The sequence below is a fragment of the Cricetulus griseus genome, chromosome 2 (assembly GCF_003668045.3).
Source record: "Cricetulus griseus strain 17A/GY chromosome 2, alternate assembly CriGri-PICRH-1.0, whole genome shotgun sequence".
In the NCBI taxonomy this organism is placed as follows: Eukaryota; Metazoa; Chordata; class Mammalia; order Rodentia; family Cricetidae; genus Cricetulus; species Cricetulus griseus.
Genome location: NC_048595.1, coordinates 16418151 through 16436047, shown reverse-complemented (window position 1 = coordinate 16436047; position 17897 = coordinate 16418151). Strand labels below are relative to the sequence as shown.

Here is a 17897-nt window from a genome sequence, read left to right as displayed (position 1 = left end):
GCATGTGTGTGTGCGTGCTCATGAGCAAGTGTGCATTCAGATGTGCAAAGCCAAAGGACAACATGTGGTGTCATTTCTCAGGAACCTCCTTTGAGACAAGCTCTCTCACTGAAACCGGAGCCCACTAATTTCTTAGACTGACTTGCTGGCGAACCCCAGAGATCCACGCCCCTGTCTGCTTTCCCAGTGCTGAGAATACAAGTGCATGCTGCCATGCTCAACATTTCTACGTGGGTGATAGGGATTGAACTCAGGTCCTCATGCTTGCAAGGTAAGTACCTTACTGACTGAGACACCTCCCCAGTCTGTGAAAATTCGTTCATTCATTCTTTGACCAGCACTTCTCAGCTCTCCTATGAGACAGGTCCTGGGACAAAGACTCAAATTAGACCACTGTCCTTTGGCCTTCAAGGTTTATTTACCCATTTATTCTGTAACATCTACAGAGCTCTGACCTGCGCTTCGGGCAGACCAGGGGTGATGTCAGGGGTACAGGGAGGATTGTTGGTAAGGAGGCAGGAGATGGTCATGAATAGGTATGATTTGACCTTGTGATCATGCATCCATGTCAGGGAAAAGCAGAAAGCCAGTGAAGATGCTGTTGGCTCCTTCAAGGCCCAGCAGGGAGTTCTTGTCTGTGGCCTGCAGGTGAACAACCTCATCTTGCTCCAACTTCAAGACTACACCGCCTGTGGTGACCTGGAAGGTGTTCTGGGCATAGTCACAGAAGGTGAGTACCTTCTGCATGCGTTCCCGATCCCGGCCGCGCACGAGGTTCATGCACAGGTTCCCTCGGGAACTGGCATGGTAGGTGAAATAGTAGAGGCCGGGCACTTTGCAGGTGAACTTGCCACTGCGAGGCTCATAGTTTTCATTCATATTGATGATGGCCTTTTCAAAGCGGATGGCCTGGTCCCGTCGCAGGGGGCTGTTGATGGTCCTCAGAGCAGAGAAGGCTACTTTCTGTGTAGCCTTGTAGTCTCCTGAGTCACCTTTGGGACCACGGGCTCCAGGGGGTCCTGGGGCACCTTTAGGGCCAACAGGACCCTTGGGACCAACTTTGCCTGGAATCCCAGGGGTCCCTGGGTCCCCTTTCTCTCCAAACTCACCATGGTCTCCAGCCAGTCCAGGAAGCCCTAGAGAAAAAGAACCAAGAGAAAAGAGAAATCTAGAAGTCACTGTGACAAAAGGAAGAGATTGGGCTGGGACTTTGTACCTTTCTGGGTTTGACTTACTAACTATAAAATAGTGGTCATGCCAGAGAGCCTCCTAGTCTCCCTCTACTCCAGATCTTTAGTTCTGGGTTGGGTTTGACAGTCGCCCAGGGGTTGAGTAAGTGTCACCCGCATGGAGATATGGGCCCTGTTCTTGTCCTCAGCATATACACCTTTGTCAAGCTTAATCCTGATGCAGGGGCAATGAATTCACAGCATACATGCTATCTCTTCTCTTTCCTAGCCCATAGCAGACATCCTTAATCGATCACAGCACTCCTCTAGCTACACCTAGTTGTGGATGGTAAAATTTCTCTCACGTCATCACTCTAAGCTGCCATCATAAGACAGAAGGGATATTTCAGTGGAAAATCAGAGCACAGTGCCAAGGGTGTATGCTCTAGAGACACATACGTGTCCTATGTAATGACTGCCATTCTTAGTTGTGTTGCCTAAACACAATGAGACACAGTCTCTGAGGCTCAGCTTCCTCATCTATGAAATAGGGATGGTTGTATTTTTGAGAAACTGTAAGGATGTAGTGGGCTTCTGAGAGAAGAGAGGTTGCCACAAAGAGAGGTTCATAGCTCATGGGTTAAATGAAACTACATTTCTAGAGGGATCTTCATAGCAAGGAGCCTCTCCAGTCCTCACCTGCCCTGACTTACAGATGAGGACGGCTGCTTATCCTGGAGGGCAGGGTGAGCGCAGGACTGAGGCACTGTACCACTTTGTCCTAGCATGGAGGAGAATCCATTGTTGGGCCTGAGCCTCACTACTACCTGGGCTGCCTTCCCACACAATTTCCCTGTCTGCAAAGGGGCAAACAGAAGCCCTTCCTGGAAAGATACTGGAGTATCAAATTCTCGTGCAATCTCTAAGGCAAACGACTGTGATTCGGGATGTAGAAGATGTGGCCATGGCCAGTAACATTAGTGTGTTTCCAATGTGTGCAGTACCTTTCTCTCCTTTTATCCCTGGAGTGCCAGGTTGGCCATCAGAGCCAGGAACCCCAGGGATGCCGGGGATACCAGGAATGCGCGGGGGCCCAGTGCAGCTGCTTTGGGCCCAGGAGACATGGAGCAAGCCCAGGAACAGCAATAACAATGGCGTTGAGACCATGTACCCCCACGTCTTCATCAGTTCCACCTCTGGGGACTCCTATAGGGTGAGAACATGTGGAAAGTTACTGCCTTGGTAGCTCCCATCATCCATTAACCCATCCCTTCATTTATGCATCTACCCACCCATCTACCCATTTGTCCGTCTCCCCAGATGTCTATTTATCCATCATTCCAAATAACCATCCCTCCACCTAGCCATCCAACTCTTCATCCATCCATTCAACAACCCATCCATCTGTCCATCCATTCATGTCTCTAACTATTCATCTATCCATCATCTAATAATCTTCTTTCCATCAGTCCACCCATCAACCCATCCATCCAATTACCCATCTATCCATCTCTCCAACTATTCATCTAGTCTCCGTCTGCCCACCTATTCATCACCTCCTGATCTCTTCAGTCATCTCTCTATCCGCCACCATACATATCTCCAGCCATCCATTCATTCATTCACCTTTCTCCTCATTCATTTTTACCATTCAGCCATTCGCCTATCTAATTCTCCATTCACTCATCCATGCACTCTTGTATCCACATGTATTAGGAATGCATGCACCCAATTATCCAACCACCCGTCCATCTGTCCATCCATCCGTCCATCCATCCATCTGTCTGTGCATCTGTCCATCCATCCGTCCATCCACTTAATCGTCCATCCATTGATTCCATCATCCACCCATGCATTCACCTATGCATCCATGCACCCGTGTATTCATGTGTGTGTGCATGCTTGCATCCATATGTTTACAGAATGCCTTTCATACACTAGACCCTGAGGGTACAGTGACAGCAAGGCAGATGGTCTCTGCCCCCAAAGTCCTTTGTTACTAAGAAGGAACGATTAGAAATGACACAAACTGATGGGTGCTCTGGAAGGTGGACAATGGTGCCCTGAGGGAGGGGGATGGGCTGGGGTAGGAGGGGCTTATCTCAGCAGGACTGGCTTCTCCACAGGAGACAAGAAATGTTTTGGCTGAGATCTGAACGTTCCAGAAATGTGTCTCAGAGAATAAAAATACTTGCTGAGGACCTGAGTTCAGTATTCAGCACCCACATGAGGCAGCTCACCAATGCCTGTAACTCTTGTTCTAGGGAATGCAACATCTCTGGCCTCCTTAGACACCTTCTCTCACCTGCACTCACCCCAAAACACACACACTTACACACATAATCAAAACTAATAAAAATAGCAGGCTGGAGAAATGGCTCAGTGGGTAAGAACACTTATACTTGCAGAAGACCCAGGTTCGATTTTCAGAACTCACAAGGCAGTTCACAACTGTCTATAACTAAAGCTCCAGGGGATCTGATGTCCTCTTCTGACCTCTGCAGGCACCAGGCAAGCATGTGGTAGACATACATACATACATACATACATACATACATACATACATACATACATACATGCAGGCAAAATAAAAGGAATAAATCCAGTGTATTATTGTTATTTAATTAATGAATTTTTTGAGACAGGTTTTCTCTGTGTAGCCCTGGATGTTCTGGAATTCTCTCTGTAGACCAGGCTGGCCTCAGACTCAGAAATCCACCTGCCTCTGCCTCCCAGGTTCTGGGATTAAAGGTGTGCACTACCACTGCATGGCATAAATCTAATTCTTAAAAAATATTAGTAATAAAATAAGTATAAAAATTGAATGTTGCAGGAGGAAAGATAGTGTGGCCCAAGTTAAGACAGAGAATAGACCACAAAGGCTCAGCACAGCACAGAGGTTCCTAGGGGACTGTGACTCAGTGAGAGAGCTATGTGGCCCTTTTCTCATCCCAGGGAGCTGAGAAGAAAGCCATGGACTGTTTTGAGCAGGCCACCATAGCCATTCTGCAAGCCTTTGGTCAAGGCTTTTTCCTCCAGGAAGCCCCCTGCCCTGCCGCCCGGTTACTCCCAGTGCACCGAACAAATGGTTCACTGCCTTTCTCCCACATTGCTATGAAGACCCTGGTGAGAACGGGAAACCCTGAGCTCTCACAGAATCTGTGGCTCCCACAGCAGGATTCTCACAGCATCTGAGAGGGGAATTGTGATGGACTGCCCATCTCACAGATGAGGAAACTGAGGCTCAGCCATTTGAAAATACCTCCCAGAAACACTTAGCAAGCTGTTCAGGGGCAGGGCTATGACAGGACTTCTCTCTAGCCAGTTTACTGTTCCATAAGATGGGGACAGTGTTAATCTCTAGTCTCTGTTAGGGGGTCTCAAGTCTCAGATGTGGGGAGGCCTTCAAAACCTCTTGGCTGGACTACCCATCTGTTCTGCCAGCCCATTGTAACAGCCTCTCTTCTTTTTCTACTGTAGCATAGGCCAAACCAACTTAGCTTCGAACTCCCGTCGGCAGCTCCCTGGCTGTGTGACCTCAGACAAGTGTTTAACTTCTCTGGTCTCTTTGACATGGTTCATTTCTAGCTTCCAGGGCTGTCAGCCTTATTAACTGAGGTGGTACAGGGAGGATGAAGGTCCCTTGGGTAGCATGTATCCTTTGCAGATACGATTTTGTCACTCAGGACTAACCAACAATGACCTCCAACTCCAGTTGCTGACGACATGGGACTGAAGAGGCCTGGGTTCTTATCCAGCCTTTGCCTCTGCCCTGCTGACAGCATAAAGCTTGGTCTCTGCCAGGGTTTACTGCTCACATAAAAGGCTCTGTTCTCCCCCAAGGGGTTTTGGGACCAGAGAGGTTATAAGACTGGCTGCATATGACCAGCATGCAGGAGACAGAAGTGGTATTTGGTTTAAGTCTCCATGGTTCCCGAGACAAAGATCCCAGGTGATCCTGTTACATGCTGCCTACCCATCCTCTGTGCCCACGTAGCCACAGACACCTCCACCTCTAGTTCACCCCAGAGAGCCTGTGCTGTGGATCTGGGCTTGAGCTCTGAGAATTCAGACCATTTTATAGTTCAGGTGTTCATAGCTGGAAGCAAGGCCTGTTTTGGCGAGTTAATCCACCTGGCGTGCTTACCTGAATACAGACGGACGGAGTCTTAATGTCCTATAATGCTCCAGGCCAGACAGCAGTGGGTTCTCAGAGCCCAGAGCCTGCTGCTGTCTGCAGAAAGCGGAAGTATGGGTCCCTGGAGGCAGGAAGGGCCTTCCCTTGGTGTCCCCTCCCAAGGCCCAACAGACTGACCCCACTCTCTCACCCATCTGCCCCCCATCCTGCTGCTCTCAGGCAGTTTCAGGTCCTGTTTCTGCCCCTGTGGCAGAAATTACTGTAAATGATGGCTATGGCCAACATGGTTTCGTCAACTCAGCATCCGGGTGGGTGAGGGTAGGGGGGGAATAGTCTGTCCTTAGGGACTGTCCCCAGTGGTCTGTTTGCCTGCCAGGGCCTCGTGAGCATATGACTTCTGTGGGGACTAATGTTCCTCCATGGATGCAGAGAGGCCCATCTAAGGCCTGTGCCCTGGCTTCAGAGCCAGAGACCCTGCCACTTGCCAGCTAAATGCTCTCAATACAGGGAACCCGGGGGAGCCCCAGTTTCCCCCACTATGTGATGGAGCCATGGCTATATACACTGTGGCTCTCACAGACCTCCAGGAGGATAGAGGCAGGATTGGAGATGGGACAGAGCAAACTAGAGTACTCAACTTGTGAATTGTGAATGTCACTTCATGTCCTAGATGTCCCCTTTCTGGCCTTATCTCTTCTCTGCCTCCCACTCTCCACCTCTACCCTCTTCTCTGTCTTCAGAAAATAATCCAATAATGAATTTTAAATGTATTCATTACTTATTCATTCCCCTCCCAACAGGGCTCAGAGCCCTTGACAATAATAGCCACAGGCAGGGGATTGCTGCATTGGGGGTCTAGAGACGACACCAAGCAAGAGCTGCAGAGAGGCTTGGAGGTCACTGTGACCACCCTGTCCCTCTTTTTACATTCAGGGAAACCGAGGCTCAGAGGCATGAGTCTACGAGCTTTTTATTTGTGGCCGGTTACTGTGAGCTATAGCCTGGGGAGAAGGCCCCATCGAGTAGCAATGAGTCCTTTCCTATGGATCGTCCCTTTAGGGAAGGCTGGAGATGGACATTGAGTATTTCTGTGGTAAATGCCACAGAAAATCGGTGAGTTTCAAAAGCCATCTCCCAGGGCAGGGCCTGAAGCCAGAGAGCTTGGGGGGGAGGGGGGTCAGTATTCGGCTTGTAGTGTTGCCTGCGGATGGAGATGAGGCATTAACCATGGGCGTTAACTATGGGTGGGAATGAGGACAGGGGAAGAGGGGGTAAATAAGGTGAAGCCAGGTCTCTAGGCTCATCCATGTCCACAAGAGGAGAGAGAGCTGAGGGCTACGTGTTCTGTTATTTATTTAGTTCTCAGACAGAGTCTCACTATGTAGTCTAGGTTAACCTCAGACTCAAAACCTGTCTGTCTCTGCTTCCTGCATACTGGGATTACAGGTGTGCATCATGACGTCCTCCTGAGGGTCTCATGCCATCTAGGCTCTCAGAGTCTCTTGTTCCGGAGCGAGTGCCAGAAGGACAGGTTCATCCTGAACTTGAACCTGGAGAAGCAGCATGTGGAGAACAGGAAGCAGATGCAGCGGGGATTTGGGCGGTCATCTCAAGTTTGAACTCCAGCTCTTCAATCATGTCAGTTAAGCACATTACTAACTGGAGGTCCCTCAGCTCTACATCAGAGACGGGGGAGCCTGTCTCCTGGGGCTGTTGGTGAGACAGGGAAGGAACCCTAAAAGTTCAGGGCCAAAGTGCTCCCAGACACAGTACTATCCATATGAAGAGGAGCCAAGCTTGGAGCAGGTGGGGTCTATACCTAGGGGTCAGGAGCTGAGGGGGAGTCCCTCAGCCTTGGTCCCTAAGTGAGAAGTGGTATCTCTTCCTTCACTTCCTGATAAAGAGTGACACCTAAATGTGGAGAGAAACCCCAGTTGCCCAAAAAAGTCCCCTACAATCAGTAAAGGTCTTTCTGTGCTTCCTGCCTTGTCCCAGCCCTCAGAACCCACGTCCCCCACATGGCCAATAGGCTGGCATATTCCAAGGTCTGCTCATCTTGATGTAACAAGGACAAGGAAACAATTATGGAGGGAAGGGTGGGGGTGAAAAACCCTGTTGTTTCCCAAGTACAGGCCCTGGCTCTGACTCCATGGCTGACATAAGCAACACATTGTTTTTGTTTGTTTGTTTTTAGCCAAAGAAAAATGAGAAGAAAGATTTATCACACTGGGCATTGCTGGGTGAACTGCTAAGTAGTTGATGGAGGGACAGCTGGGGATGCCGGCCCTGCCGAGTGCCCAGATGCAGTGAGCTAGGTGGGGTTCCTCAGCCCTGGCCTTCTGCTGTGTGTGTGTGTGTGCGTGTGTATGCGTGTGTGTGTGTGTGTGTGTGTATGTGTGTGTATGTGTGTGTATGTGTGTGTGTATGTGTGTGTGAGTGTGTGTATGTGTGTGCATGTGTGTATTTGTGTATGTGTGTGTGTATGCATGTGTGTGTATGTGTATGTGTGTGGTGTGTGTGTATGTGTATATGTATGTGTATGTATGTGTATGTGTGTGTGAGTGTGTGTATGTGTGTGTGTGTGTGTGTGTGTGTGTGTGTGTGTGTGTGTGTGTGTTTTCCTCCTGTGCACGTGTGTATGCATCTTTATGCATCTTTATTTCCCTCTGTGCCACCTCACCCATTTTTTGAGCCGCTACTGCGTACCAGGGGGCATCACAGGATTCCCACACAGGGCTGCTCACAGTGCTGAGGGAAATGCTGAACCATGAAGAGGTGGCAAAAGCTGTTCCACGGACCATGTGCACCAGACTCAGGGCAGCCCACCTACTGCTGCCTTAAAGCAAAAGCCTAGTTTTGTTTTGAATGTCTTTAGTTGATTTTCTGCACTACTACCTGACTTTGAAAACTAGGTTCAGGGTCCAAGCCTATGAGAGGCATTGTGGGGTCTCATGGGGAGTCAGGGAGGAGGATGATCTTGGTTGAAGGACATTGCCCAAAGGTGTGTGGATAGTTTCTATAGCATGAAGGACAGCCAGGGTGAAGGCATGGATGTGTGAAGTGACTCTTTGCAGGCTGAAAGGACCAAACTGGCCCCAGAACACTCATTCACCTGAGTTGAGGATTATTTATTTATTTGTTATTTCCTGGTGCCAGGGGTGCAGGCACAGCTGCATCCTCCTGAGCCTCATGCTGCAGACTGAGATGCCAGCTGGTTGGGACTGGTTCTCCCAGGCTGGAGGGTGGGGGGGCTCCTTCATACCTCTCTGCCCCAGACAGTTGCACTTTGTGATTTTTTTAGCTTTATTTTTAAGTGTGTGGTGGGGATGGTACATTATGAGTACAGGTGACTGTGGAGTCCAGAAAAGGACATCAGATACCCCGGAGTTCCAGGCATTCGTAAGCTGCCTGCCGAGTGCTGGGAACCAAACTCTGCATGGCAGCAAGCGCTCTTAACCGCTGAGCTAGTTTCTCTAACCTTTGTCAGTACTTTGCATTTTCTGAACTCAGGTGTCCCCGATGAATCTCCCTGGTCCTCTGAAGACTGCAGTGGGCAGTCCCTGGCATCAGGAATTTCATAGCCCATACTTGGCAGCTTAAGGGCAGCCATGTTTTAGACAGCCTCCTGGGATTCCTAGAATCTGTGTGTCAGCCATCAGGGGGCTGCTCCTCTCTCTTATCCACGTATCCGCGTTCATCTCAGAACATGAGTATGAGTGCTAAGCACCTGGATGCATGAGAAGGACTTACATGCTAGCTAGTATGGGCTTAGAATGGCTCATTCATTTGTTCTGTTTTTAGTCATTACCGTGCCCATTTCAGCATTCATTCATTCATCCCAAACCACCCCTTCACTCAGCAAAACTGTACAAGCCAAGTTCAAGGCTTTCCAGTGAGAAATCCGGGCCATGTATATTTAGTGATCTATTTATTTATCTCCCCACCTGAGACAAACCAACAGTCTCAAGGTACTGGTAAACTGCCACAGGAATGGGACCAGCAGGTGGCTCCTGAAGAAGCTCAGAGGAGTCAGCCGGCTGATGGATCAGGAGCCAGGTGGACTTCCTGGAGGAAGAGGTCAGCAGTGTGGAAGGGTCTGAGTGAGGATGGAGGAGGCAGAGGGGTCGAGGTGGGGGGCCTGGGGGCTGGATCTGGCTGGCCACTCTAGTCGGGAAACAGCAGGAAGCCTGAGAAGACGCTGTCGGAGCCCTCAGTGCCCACCATGCCATTGTAGTCGTTGACCGCCAGCCACACCTCATCGCCCTTCTGCAGCCGCAGTAGCACTCCTCCCGAGCTGACCTGCTTGCTGTTGGACATGTGGTCGCAGAAGGTGGTCACCTTGGCACTGTTGTGAAGCAGCTGCACGCACAGGTTGGCTGTCTGTGATGCGTGGTAGACAAAGTAGTAGAGGCCAGGCACTTTGCAGGTGAACTTCCCTGTGCTGGTGTCATAATCCCCCTGAGGGTTGGTGACCACCGAGTTGAACTTGACCAAGCCATTGGCTGCTGGGTACTGGGCTGTCTGCCGGGTGACTGTGAACACTGACTGGTGCTTCTGTTTGTATCGTCCCTCCTCACCTGGCTCTCCGGGAGGTCCCCTGGGGCCTGGATCCCCTGGCAACCCTGAGGGCCCCATGGGGCCATTCTTTCCACGATAGCCAGGCATGCCAGGCTCACCCTTCTGACCCTTGGGTCCTCGTGTCCCAGGGATAGCTGGGATTCCTAAAGAGAGACCAGACAGGAAGTGATTAGGCAGGAGACAGGAAGGGGGACCCCAAGTGGGTCTGTCAATGACCTCTATGTAGCCTGTACTTCCCAGATGGCTCTGACCAGGAAGAAGAGGCCGGGAGGTGTGTGTGTGGGGGGGGACTCTGCTAAGACCTGAACTTGGTCCATCCCTGTCTCACTTTCCAAATCTGCGGTGGAGGGAGCAGAAGAGGGTCCCCAGGGGTAGTGAAGGACATAGGGACAAGAGTCACTATGTGACTTTGAGCTGGCTGCTTTGATCTCTCGACGCCGGTTTTGACATTTGCAAAGGAAAGAAGCAAACCATTTGAGTCTCGCTTTTCCCATTTGTAAAGCATGACTGAGACATTTATCTGCTCTGGGAGGTGAACATGCAGTGGGCTCAGAGAACACCAGAGCTGAGTCTAGTGCCTAGGGAGGTCACAGAACTATGAACAGGATTCCCTAAAGTGCAGCCCTGGGGACAGCGGCGGCGGCGGGGGAGGGGGTTGGGGTGGGGTGGGCAGCTCACTGGCTCCCCTGAAGTGAGTAATTCCTTCCAGAGTCCCAAGATTCCATTTGGTAGCTTAGGGGGAAGAGGGCAGTATGACATTCCTAAGGGTACCTTCCCTTAGCCCCACCCCCACCCGACCCCCACACCACATTCCTCTGTCCTCATGAGCGCTGTTCAGTCACACCCAGCATCTCTCATGCCCACGTACCACTGACGTCCCAGAGAAGCATGCTCACTTGGGGAAGGGAGCACCACACCTGCCTTCCTCTCCTACCTAACCCTAGCTGCCCACTCCTTTCCTTGGCCCTTCTCTCACATCAGGGCACCCATCAGAGCATTCTGGGTGAAGTCCTGACTACTTTGCCCCTTGCTTCTTGATTGGCAGAGACCATCTAACCTGCCACATACGCAAACTTATTCCAAGCTGTGACACCCTGAGAAGCAAGGACCACAGCACCAGTTTCACAGATGTGGAAACTGAGGTATTGTGCGGTTAAAGACATTTGTGTAAGCTGGCAAGAAGGGAGGTGGTGGGTGGGTGTGGCTTTGACCCTACAGTCAGTGCACCCAAAGCAGCCAGGGTGGACCACCTTCCCTAAGTGTCCACCTGCATAGTTAGCAGGCTGATAACTGCCTGCAGGGACAGGGGCTCTCCTTAACCCCTTTCCACAGGATGAGGCAAATGAGGACAACAAGCTACAAGGTCACCAGAGTCAGCGGAAAGAGAGGCTCACAGACTCACCTCGCTCACCCTTGGGCCCGGGCAGTCCATCATGCCCATCCTTCCCAGGGGCTCCCGGCAAGCCTGGCATCCCTGGGATCCCATAGCAGTTGGTGTTGGCCTGGCTCCTGAGTGTCAGAGCCAGCAGAAGCAGAGTCAGGTAGAGTCCACGCTGGGGCTGGCAGCTGGGCCCCACATCCATCCTGAGGAGGGGCTGTGGGGAGAAGGGGGAGCTAGTGCTGAGCTCCCCTCTTGCCCTTATCCTCATTGCCCTACCTCCATAGCCCTTTACCCTGGGAGTCCACACCCATCCACAGATGATGGTTAGATAGATGATGGACGGGTGGGTAGTTGCGTCTCTTCTAAGGCCCAGGTCTGGGCTCAGCAAACAGCTAATTCTGGCCCTGTGGTTCAGGAAGGGGCCTGGGGGGGAACTGTGCCTCACTCCCACCGGGGCAGGGTCCCAGCCTCACCTGAGAGTACAGGGGACTTCAGGCCTAATCACAGAGATGTCCTGTTCTCCCAGACAGGAGGACACTGTGTCAGGATGGACAGAGAACTGCCCAGAGCAGGCTCTGGTGCCCCTCCACCCCCCACATCACCCTAATCCCACATCCTCTTTCCAGCAATTTTTCCTGACTTCACACTTTCTTTTAGGTTCTGAGCCAGGCTGACCACAGTGACACCTCTGTCCACCCCTTCCTTCCCTGGTTCTAGGTCACGTGTGATAAAATGAGGAAGTGTCTGCTATCTCCTCATCCTGGGAACAGCAGGAAGCGTGTCTGCCTCTGTGTGTGTGTGTGTGTGTGTGTGTGTGTGTGTGTGTGTGTGTGTGTGTGTGTGTGTGTGTTTAGACCTGAACCCAAGGCCCAGCTGTCCCCAAGGGCAGGGTGGCCATTATATGACACTCACCGTGCCTGAGGTTCATTGTCCTTCCATCTCCCTGAGGTGAGGTTAGTCCCTCTTCCAGAAGAGGAGACTGAGGTCTGCCCTAAGTCACACACTGAACAGTTGTCAGGATGACCCCTGTGTTCATCAGCTCCCCAGAAACAAGTGGTGGACTAATTCTAGAAACATCCACATACCCATTCCTTTGTCAGGCTCAGGGAAGGATGCCAGGGCGAGCTTGCTTTGCATCAGCTGGCCTGGCTATCGAGCCAGAGCCTCAGCTTTTTCTTGTTGGGGACTCCCTGATCAGTAGGCACAATCGCTGCTCTGCAGATCCATTTCCCCACTGGATGTGGGGTGCCAGGACATGAGAGCTCTTCCTTTTCAGGGGCCCCCCCACCTCCATGCATTTCCACACTCCCATCATCCTGGCCCTTGTCTCTGGCCCTAGGCCTTTTGGTGGTCAGGTCAGGCATCTCCCTGTCTCTTTCTTCAAGTGGGATTTTTAGGATGGAAGGAAGTTTGGGGCAGCAGAGCTGCCCAGCCTTGCCCCTCTTATTGCCTGGACTTGGGTGGGATCCTGTGTAGGGCGTGGGGAGGATTCTGCACCATGAGCATGCTACACCCTGGCCCATGCTAACAGTTGAGGCTGCCTAGCTAAGTGGCCTGAGGGGTCTTGCCCCCCCAGCCATTCTGACAATCCCTCCACTTGTAGTGCAGGATGGTCTATGAGGCCAGGGTGAGGATGCACTACCATCCCAGGGCTGGGAGCAGCAGGCATTGTGGCCTCTGCATTGTGGGATGGCAGTAATGAATGGAACCTGCTCTCCTCTGTCTTGGTCACCTTTGTGCCATGCCTAGTTCTCCCAGTAGGTGGCAGTCTCGGTCTGTGCTCGGCCCTCTCCACCCCGCCCACCTTTCTGCCTGGCTCAGCGTCCAGGCTCAGAAGAACTGAAATTTGCAGGTGAAGGGGTGAGATTGGCTGGAATGCAGGCTCAGAGGGGGGGTTTTAACCCTCCCCAGCTACTAGTTGAGACATTCCCCTCCTCTCAGTACCCCACAAGTGACAGGAGCCCTCCACTTTGGGGCAAAACAGCCTGGCTTAGATGCAGATCCTCTATCTTCCAGCAGGGTGACTGGACTGGAGACATGCCTCCTTTCATGAAGCCTCAGTGCCCACAACTGTTTTGCACTCTGTGGCTATGGAAAGCCAGCATATGGGGTCCCCAAAATCAATGTGGAGGTGTACATTCAGGGGTCAGGGAGAGCTGGGGGCAGAGTGGACCGAGAAGCCAAGGAGCTCTGAGGGTCGTGTGGTGGTGGCCTGTGGCTAAGGGGGCCAACTCTCTCCCTGGAGTGCCCCCACTTCTTCCTAACCTCAGAGGCTCTCGGCTGCAGGGATGAGACATGATTTTGCATGTGGAAAGGGACATGTAGGACATTTCAGAGATAACTCTGAGACCAAATGCACCAGCCAGTGAACAGGAGGGATTGTCCCTGCCTCTGAAGTGTGAGCATGTGGGGTAGGGGTTAGTGTGGGAGAAAGCGCAGGTTTTCTTATTCTCGTTCATGTGGAGACATGCACATCTACCACAAGTGTTCAGGAGTTTGTGTGTGCACATGCATGTATGTGTGTTTGGAGAAATAACTAGTTTGTGTGTGTGTGTGTGTGTGTGTGTGTGTGTGTGTGTGTGTGTGTGTGTGCTTGGAGAAGTAACTAGTGTGTACCTCCAGTACATAGTGTGCTGAGAGGAAGTCCCTGAGTCCAAGTTTTGGTGAGGAGTAGGTGAGTCTCAGCCCAGGAATGTGGGACTTTGTGAGTCTCAAGGGTAGTATGTGTGTGAGCAGGAGTCAGTGTATGTGTGATTGCTGCGAAACTGTGTGTAAGCCTCCATGTGTGACTGTGTATGAGACTGTGTGATTGTGGAAATACACTTGAGGATCCAGGATCCTGATTCCCACCCCAACCCCCAGTCCCCCACCTCCGTGCACACACACACACCTGGGCTGCCAAGCAGTCAGCTGACAGCAATCCAGTCTCCATATTTGCCTGAAATCCACTCAGGAAAAACAGTTCTGGGAAAGACTGCTGAGTGTCCCTGAGCCACTCTCTGCCCTCTCTGAGCTAGACTGCAGAAACACCGGTATGATTTGTCCAGTGCAGCTGGGAAAACTGGGAGGGGGCTGGTCAGCCAGCCTGACTTCAACCCCGGCTCCTCCCCTGAGCTGATGACCCGGGGCTTGATGTCCCCTGCTCCAGTCTCAGTGCCATCATCTTGGAGATAGAATAAGAATACCCCCCTTGGAGCTTGGCTAGCAGGTCTGATCAGAACAGAACAGCAACAGGCCCTGTCTGAAGTTTTCACACACTGGTCCTCAGCAGCCCTGCCCCCCACCATGGAACTTCCGTTACTAGCACCATTTAGCAGATTTGGAAACTGAGGCTACTCCATGTGATCTGGCAGCTAGCATGGGCCGACATCTAGATTGCAGCCAGGCTGGTGTCCACTTGCCTCCTCCCCACCTGCCAACACTTGTGCACAATGCTAACACTGCTGCCTCTCAAGCAGTTAGCAATGGCCAGTTTTATGCCTCCTTCCTGCCCAATGCCCAGAACAACCACCACACCTCAAGACACAGACACAGATGGGGGTCATTTATTCCAGAAAGTACTTGAAGAAACCCCTGGGCCGTGCAGAGAGGAGCTAGTCCCCAGGGCCCTCCAAGCCAGCCCTGGCCCGGGGCTGCTAAAGCCCAGGCTCCAGCTCCTTCACTTAACAGAGAGAAGGGGTGCAGGGCAGGGCCCCACAGCAGGGAGTGGAGGAGATAGCAGGATGTGGGGTGGCTCCCCAGCTCAGGCAGAGGGGAAGATGAGAAATCCACTGAAGATGCTGTCGACTTCAGTACCTTGGTAAATGCGGCCCTTTGCAGGGTCCTTTTCGATCCACACTTGGTCCCCTCGTTGCAGGTGCAGCACAGTGCTCCCTGATACCACTTGGAAGAGCCCCTTGCTGTTGGCATCACAGAAACCCAGGGGACTCCTGGTCTGGCCATGGGAGGAGAACATGATAGACAGACAAATGTCCCACTTGGAGGTTACTTGGAAGGTGAAGTAATAGAAGCCGGGCACTGCACAGATGAAGCGTCCCGTCTTGTTCTGGTATGGGCCCTCCTCATTGGTGATGACCTTGTCAAAGATAACCACATTGCCAACTGTTGGGGGGTTCTGCCGAATGGCTGAGAAAGCTGGCCGGGGCTGGTCCCTGATATTGCCTGGATTGCCTTTGACACCCTTTAGTCCTTGGGGGCCGCTGCTCCCCAAGGGCCCAGTAGGCCCTGGGAACCCCATATTGCCAGGTTTTCCAGGGGGCCCAGATTCACCCTGGTCTCCTTTAAGGCCTCGGATACCCGTCCGGATGCCAGCAGCTCCTGGTGAAAAGAGCAGATTGGTGAATGGGAGTATTGTGGTATGGAGTCCAGTCCTCATAGAAAGAGCCTTTGCTTTGAAGAGACTGAGTCTGACGGGCCTGACTGACTGGCTGTGTGGAGTTGGACAAGCATGACAACCTCTCTGAGTCTTGGCTTCTTCCACAAAAATGGTGTGAAGCAAAGGCAGTCATGTGGCAGACCCTGAATTCCAGGAAACATGGGGCACTCTGGCTGCTCAGTGGGTTCTGCCCATGGCTGTCACCTCACCTGTCTCCAGATCACCAACTCCTTTCTCAGTTTTGGGGCCTGAGGGGGGTCACGAGGGTGTGTGTGTGTCTGTGTGTGTGTGTGTGTGTGTGTGTGTGTGTGTGTGTGTGTGTGTGTGTGTGTGTGTGTCTTTCCGCCTGCTGGAGACCTGGAGGCGGGGGATGACAGGGGGCCTTTCCTTCCCGCTCTGGGCTCTGGTCATAACCCTCTCCCTCCCCATCCTCCTTAGGGTGCTGTGTTCTGACAGGGTAGAGTGGACAGGGGAGCAGGGATGGAGTACAGAGCCAAAAGGAAATGCAAAGGGCAGTTGCTGTTGCCTGATTTTTTTTCTTACATGCTTTTTTTGAGGGGGGGCAGGGTTTCTTGGCGTAGCCTTAGCTACCCTGGAACTTGCTCTGTAGATCAGGCTGACCTCTAATTCACAGAGATCCTCCTGCCTTTGTCTCCTGAGGCCTCTGTCTCCTGAGTGCTGGGATTAAAGGTGTATGCTACCATCATCCAGCTTGATTTTTTTTTTTTTTTTTTTTTGGTCTCTCTTACTGCCAGGCAGGGCTCATTGCTACGGGCTGACTTTTCCCTACATCCCACCAGGGCTCTGTCTCCATTTCACAGAGGAGGAACTGGATGCTCAGAGAGTCTGTAACTTGTTTGAAGTCAACCAACAAGGCAATGGCTCCTGACTCTAGAATCGTGGGCTCTGTTATAAGGCCTTGCACATTGTTCTCCATGCTGCCTGTTCTGCAGAGGAGGAAGGGAAAGGAGCATGGCGGAGCTGGAAAGGCTCATAGAGAGGTCCGAGGCTGGGGACAAGGTGTCAGAGAAGCCTAGGTCCTCAGGCTGGGGAGAGCTGCACACTGCAATGGCTTTCTGGAACTCAGGTACACCATTGCATTTCAGGACCTTCCTGAGCCATTGCCTTGAGGATGGCAGGACCAGGGCCCCAGGAGAGAATGCTTACCTGGCTCCCCTCTCTCTCCTTTGGGACCCGGCCTCCCTGGACGGCCAGGATTTCCTGCGACCCCATCCTTCCCATTGGGTGCTCTGCAGACATCCTCAGTCACTGTAGATACCAGGGTCATGGCCAACACACAGGCCACCAGCCATCCCCAAGAGGCCTCCATGATGTCCCTGTAGTGACACACAGGAACCCTGGGCAGGCTGGACACCCAGAATCACACATCTGTCCCACAAAAGAATCCCACATGCAAGGTTCTGTGACCTTGCCTGGGACCTTGGTGTCCACCAAACATACACATATATCCTCAGCACCTGTGATCAATTATAGGTCCCTAATCCTAGCCCTAACAATGACCTTGACCCTAGCTCCTAGCCCTAACTATAACCCCAACCTTAGCTCTGACCTTCAACCCAGCACCCAGTCCCTACTCTAATCCTAATCCAAGCTAGCTCTAGCCTTAATCCTGACCTTGACTTAACCCTAACCTTAATCCTATCTCCTAGCTCTAACCTGGACCCTGACCCTGACCCTGACCCTAGTCTTGATCTTAACCCTAGTCTTGATCCTGACCCTAACCTTGACCCTGATCCTCGCCCCAGCCCTAGCTCCAAGCTCTACACCTTTCCCCCTGCACCTGCTCAGCACATGCTCTGATACCCACATAGACCCCCCCACTCTGTGGACACGCAGGCTCCCATACTCCCACGGATGATGGATCTCATTGAACAAATATTTACCAAGCGTCAGCACTGTTTTAATTACAATCTCCGGCCCAGATGGCAAGCTGTGCATGCTCACAGGCTTTCACAGACATCTGCCTGCTTCCCGGCAGCCTTGGCCCCCTTTCTACATCCATATGAGGACTGACTGTCCCTACGAAGCCCTCTGCTGGTCCAGCTGCTGGGCTCTGGCTCCCCCAGCCACTTCCTGACTTTCTGTGTTTTTTTGACAGAAGAGAGACAGGACCCATTAACTCTGTTAGAACCATGAGTCTGGGTTCTCTCACCTTCCCCCAGGCTTTGGCCAGAGGATAGGGTCCCTTCATCCATCTGCTTGGGGTCCTAAACCAATCCATCCCAGCATAGAACT

General features: G+C 52.0%; 3 protein-coding genes across 3 annotated transcripts; all 3 read right to left on the bottom strand.

Moving 5' to 3' along the window:
• Positions 1 to 555: 555 nt before the first annotated feature.
• C1qb (complement C1q B chain) lies at positions 556 to 2354 on the bottom strand. Its single transcript, XM_035438986.1, has 2 exons — positions 2174 to 2354; positions 556 to 1136 (listed from the first exon to the last, which is right to left on the bottom strand). The coding sequence occupies exons 1-2, from the start codon at positions 2352 to 2354 to the stop codon at positions 556 to 558; spliced, it is 762 nt and encodes a 253-aa protein (XP_035294877.1).
• A 7117-nt stretch (positions 2355 to 9471) lies between these two features.
• Positions 9472 to 11468, bottom strand: C1qc (complement C1q C chain). The gene is made up of 2 exons (XM_035439145.1): positions 11288 to 11468; positions 9472 to 10028 (listed from the first exon to the last, which is right to left on the bottom strand). Exons 1-2 carry the CDS (start codon positions 11466 to 11468, stop codon positions 9472 to 9474), a joined length of 738 nt encoding a protein of 245 aa, XP_035295036.1.
• A 3540-nt stretch (positions 11469 to 15008) lies between these two features.
• C1qa (complement C1q A chain) lies at positions 15009 to 16971 on the bottom strand. Its single transcript, XM_035439304.1, has 2 exons — positions 16809 to 16971; positions 15009 to 15583 (listed from the first exon to the last, which is right to left on the bottom strand). Exons 1-2 carry the CDS (start codon positions 16969 to 16971, stop codon positions 15009 to 15011), a joined length of 738 nt encoding a protein of 245 aa, XP_035295195.1.
• Positions 16972 to 17897: the final 926 nt, after the last annotated feature.

What these genes read in the sequence shown, in the direction of transcription:
- C1qb (XM_035438986.1), bottom strand. Translation starts at nt 2,354, where the DNA reads ATGAAGACGTGGGGGTACATGGTCTCAACGCCATTGTTATTGCTGTTC. An exon ending in AGGGATAAAAGGAGAGAAAG is followed by an intron (nt 1,137 to 2,173) that starts GTACTGCACACA and finishes CTTTTTCTCTAG; the next exon opens with GGCTTCCTGGACTGGCTGGA.
- C1qa (XM_035439304.1), bottom strand. Translation starts at nt 16,971, where the DNA reads ATGGAGGCCTCTTGGGGATGGCTGGTGGCCTGTGTGTTGGCCATGACC. An exon ending in AGGAGAGAGAGGGGAGCCAG is followed by an intron (nt 15,584 to 16,808) that starts GTAAGCATTCTC and finishes TCTTTTCACCAG; the next exon opens with GAGCTGCTGGCATCCGGACG.
- C1qc (XM_035439145.1), bottom strand. Translation starts at nt 11,468, where the DNA reads ATGGATGTGGGGCCCAGCTGCCAGCCCCAGCGTGGACTCTACCTGACT. An exon ending in CGGGCCCAAGGGTGAGCGAG is followed by an intron (nt 10,029 to 11,287) that starts GTGAGTCTGTGA and finishes GTCTCTCTTTAG; the next exon opens with GAATCCCAGCTATCCCTGGG.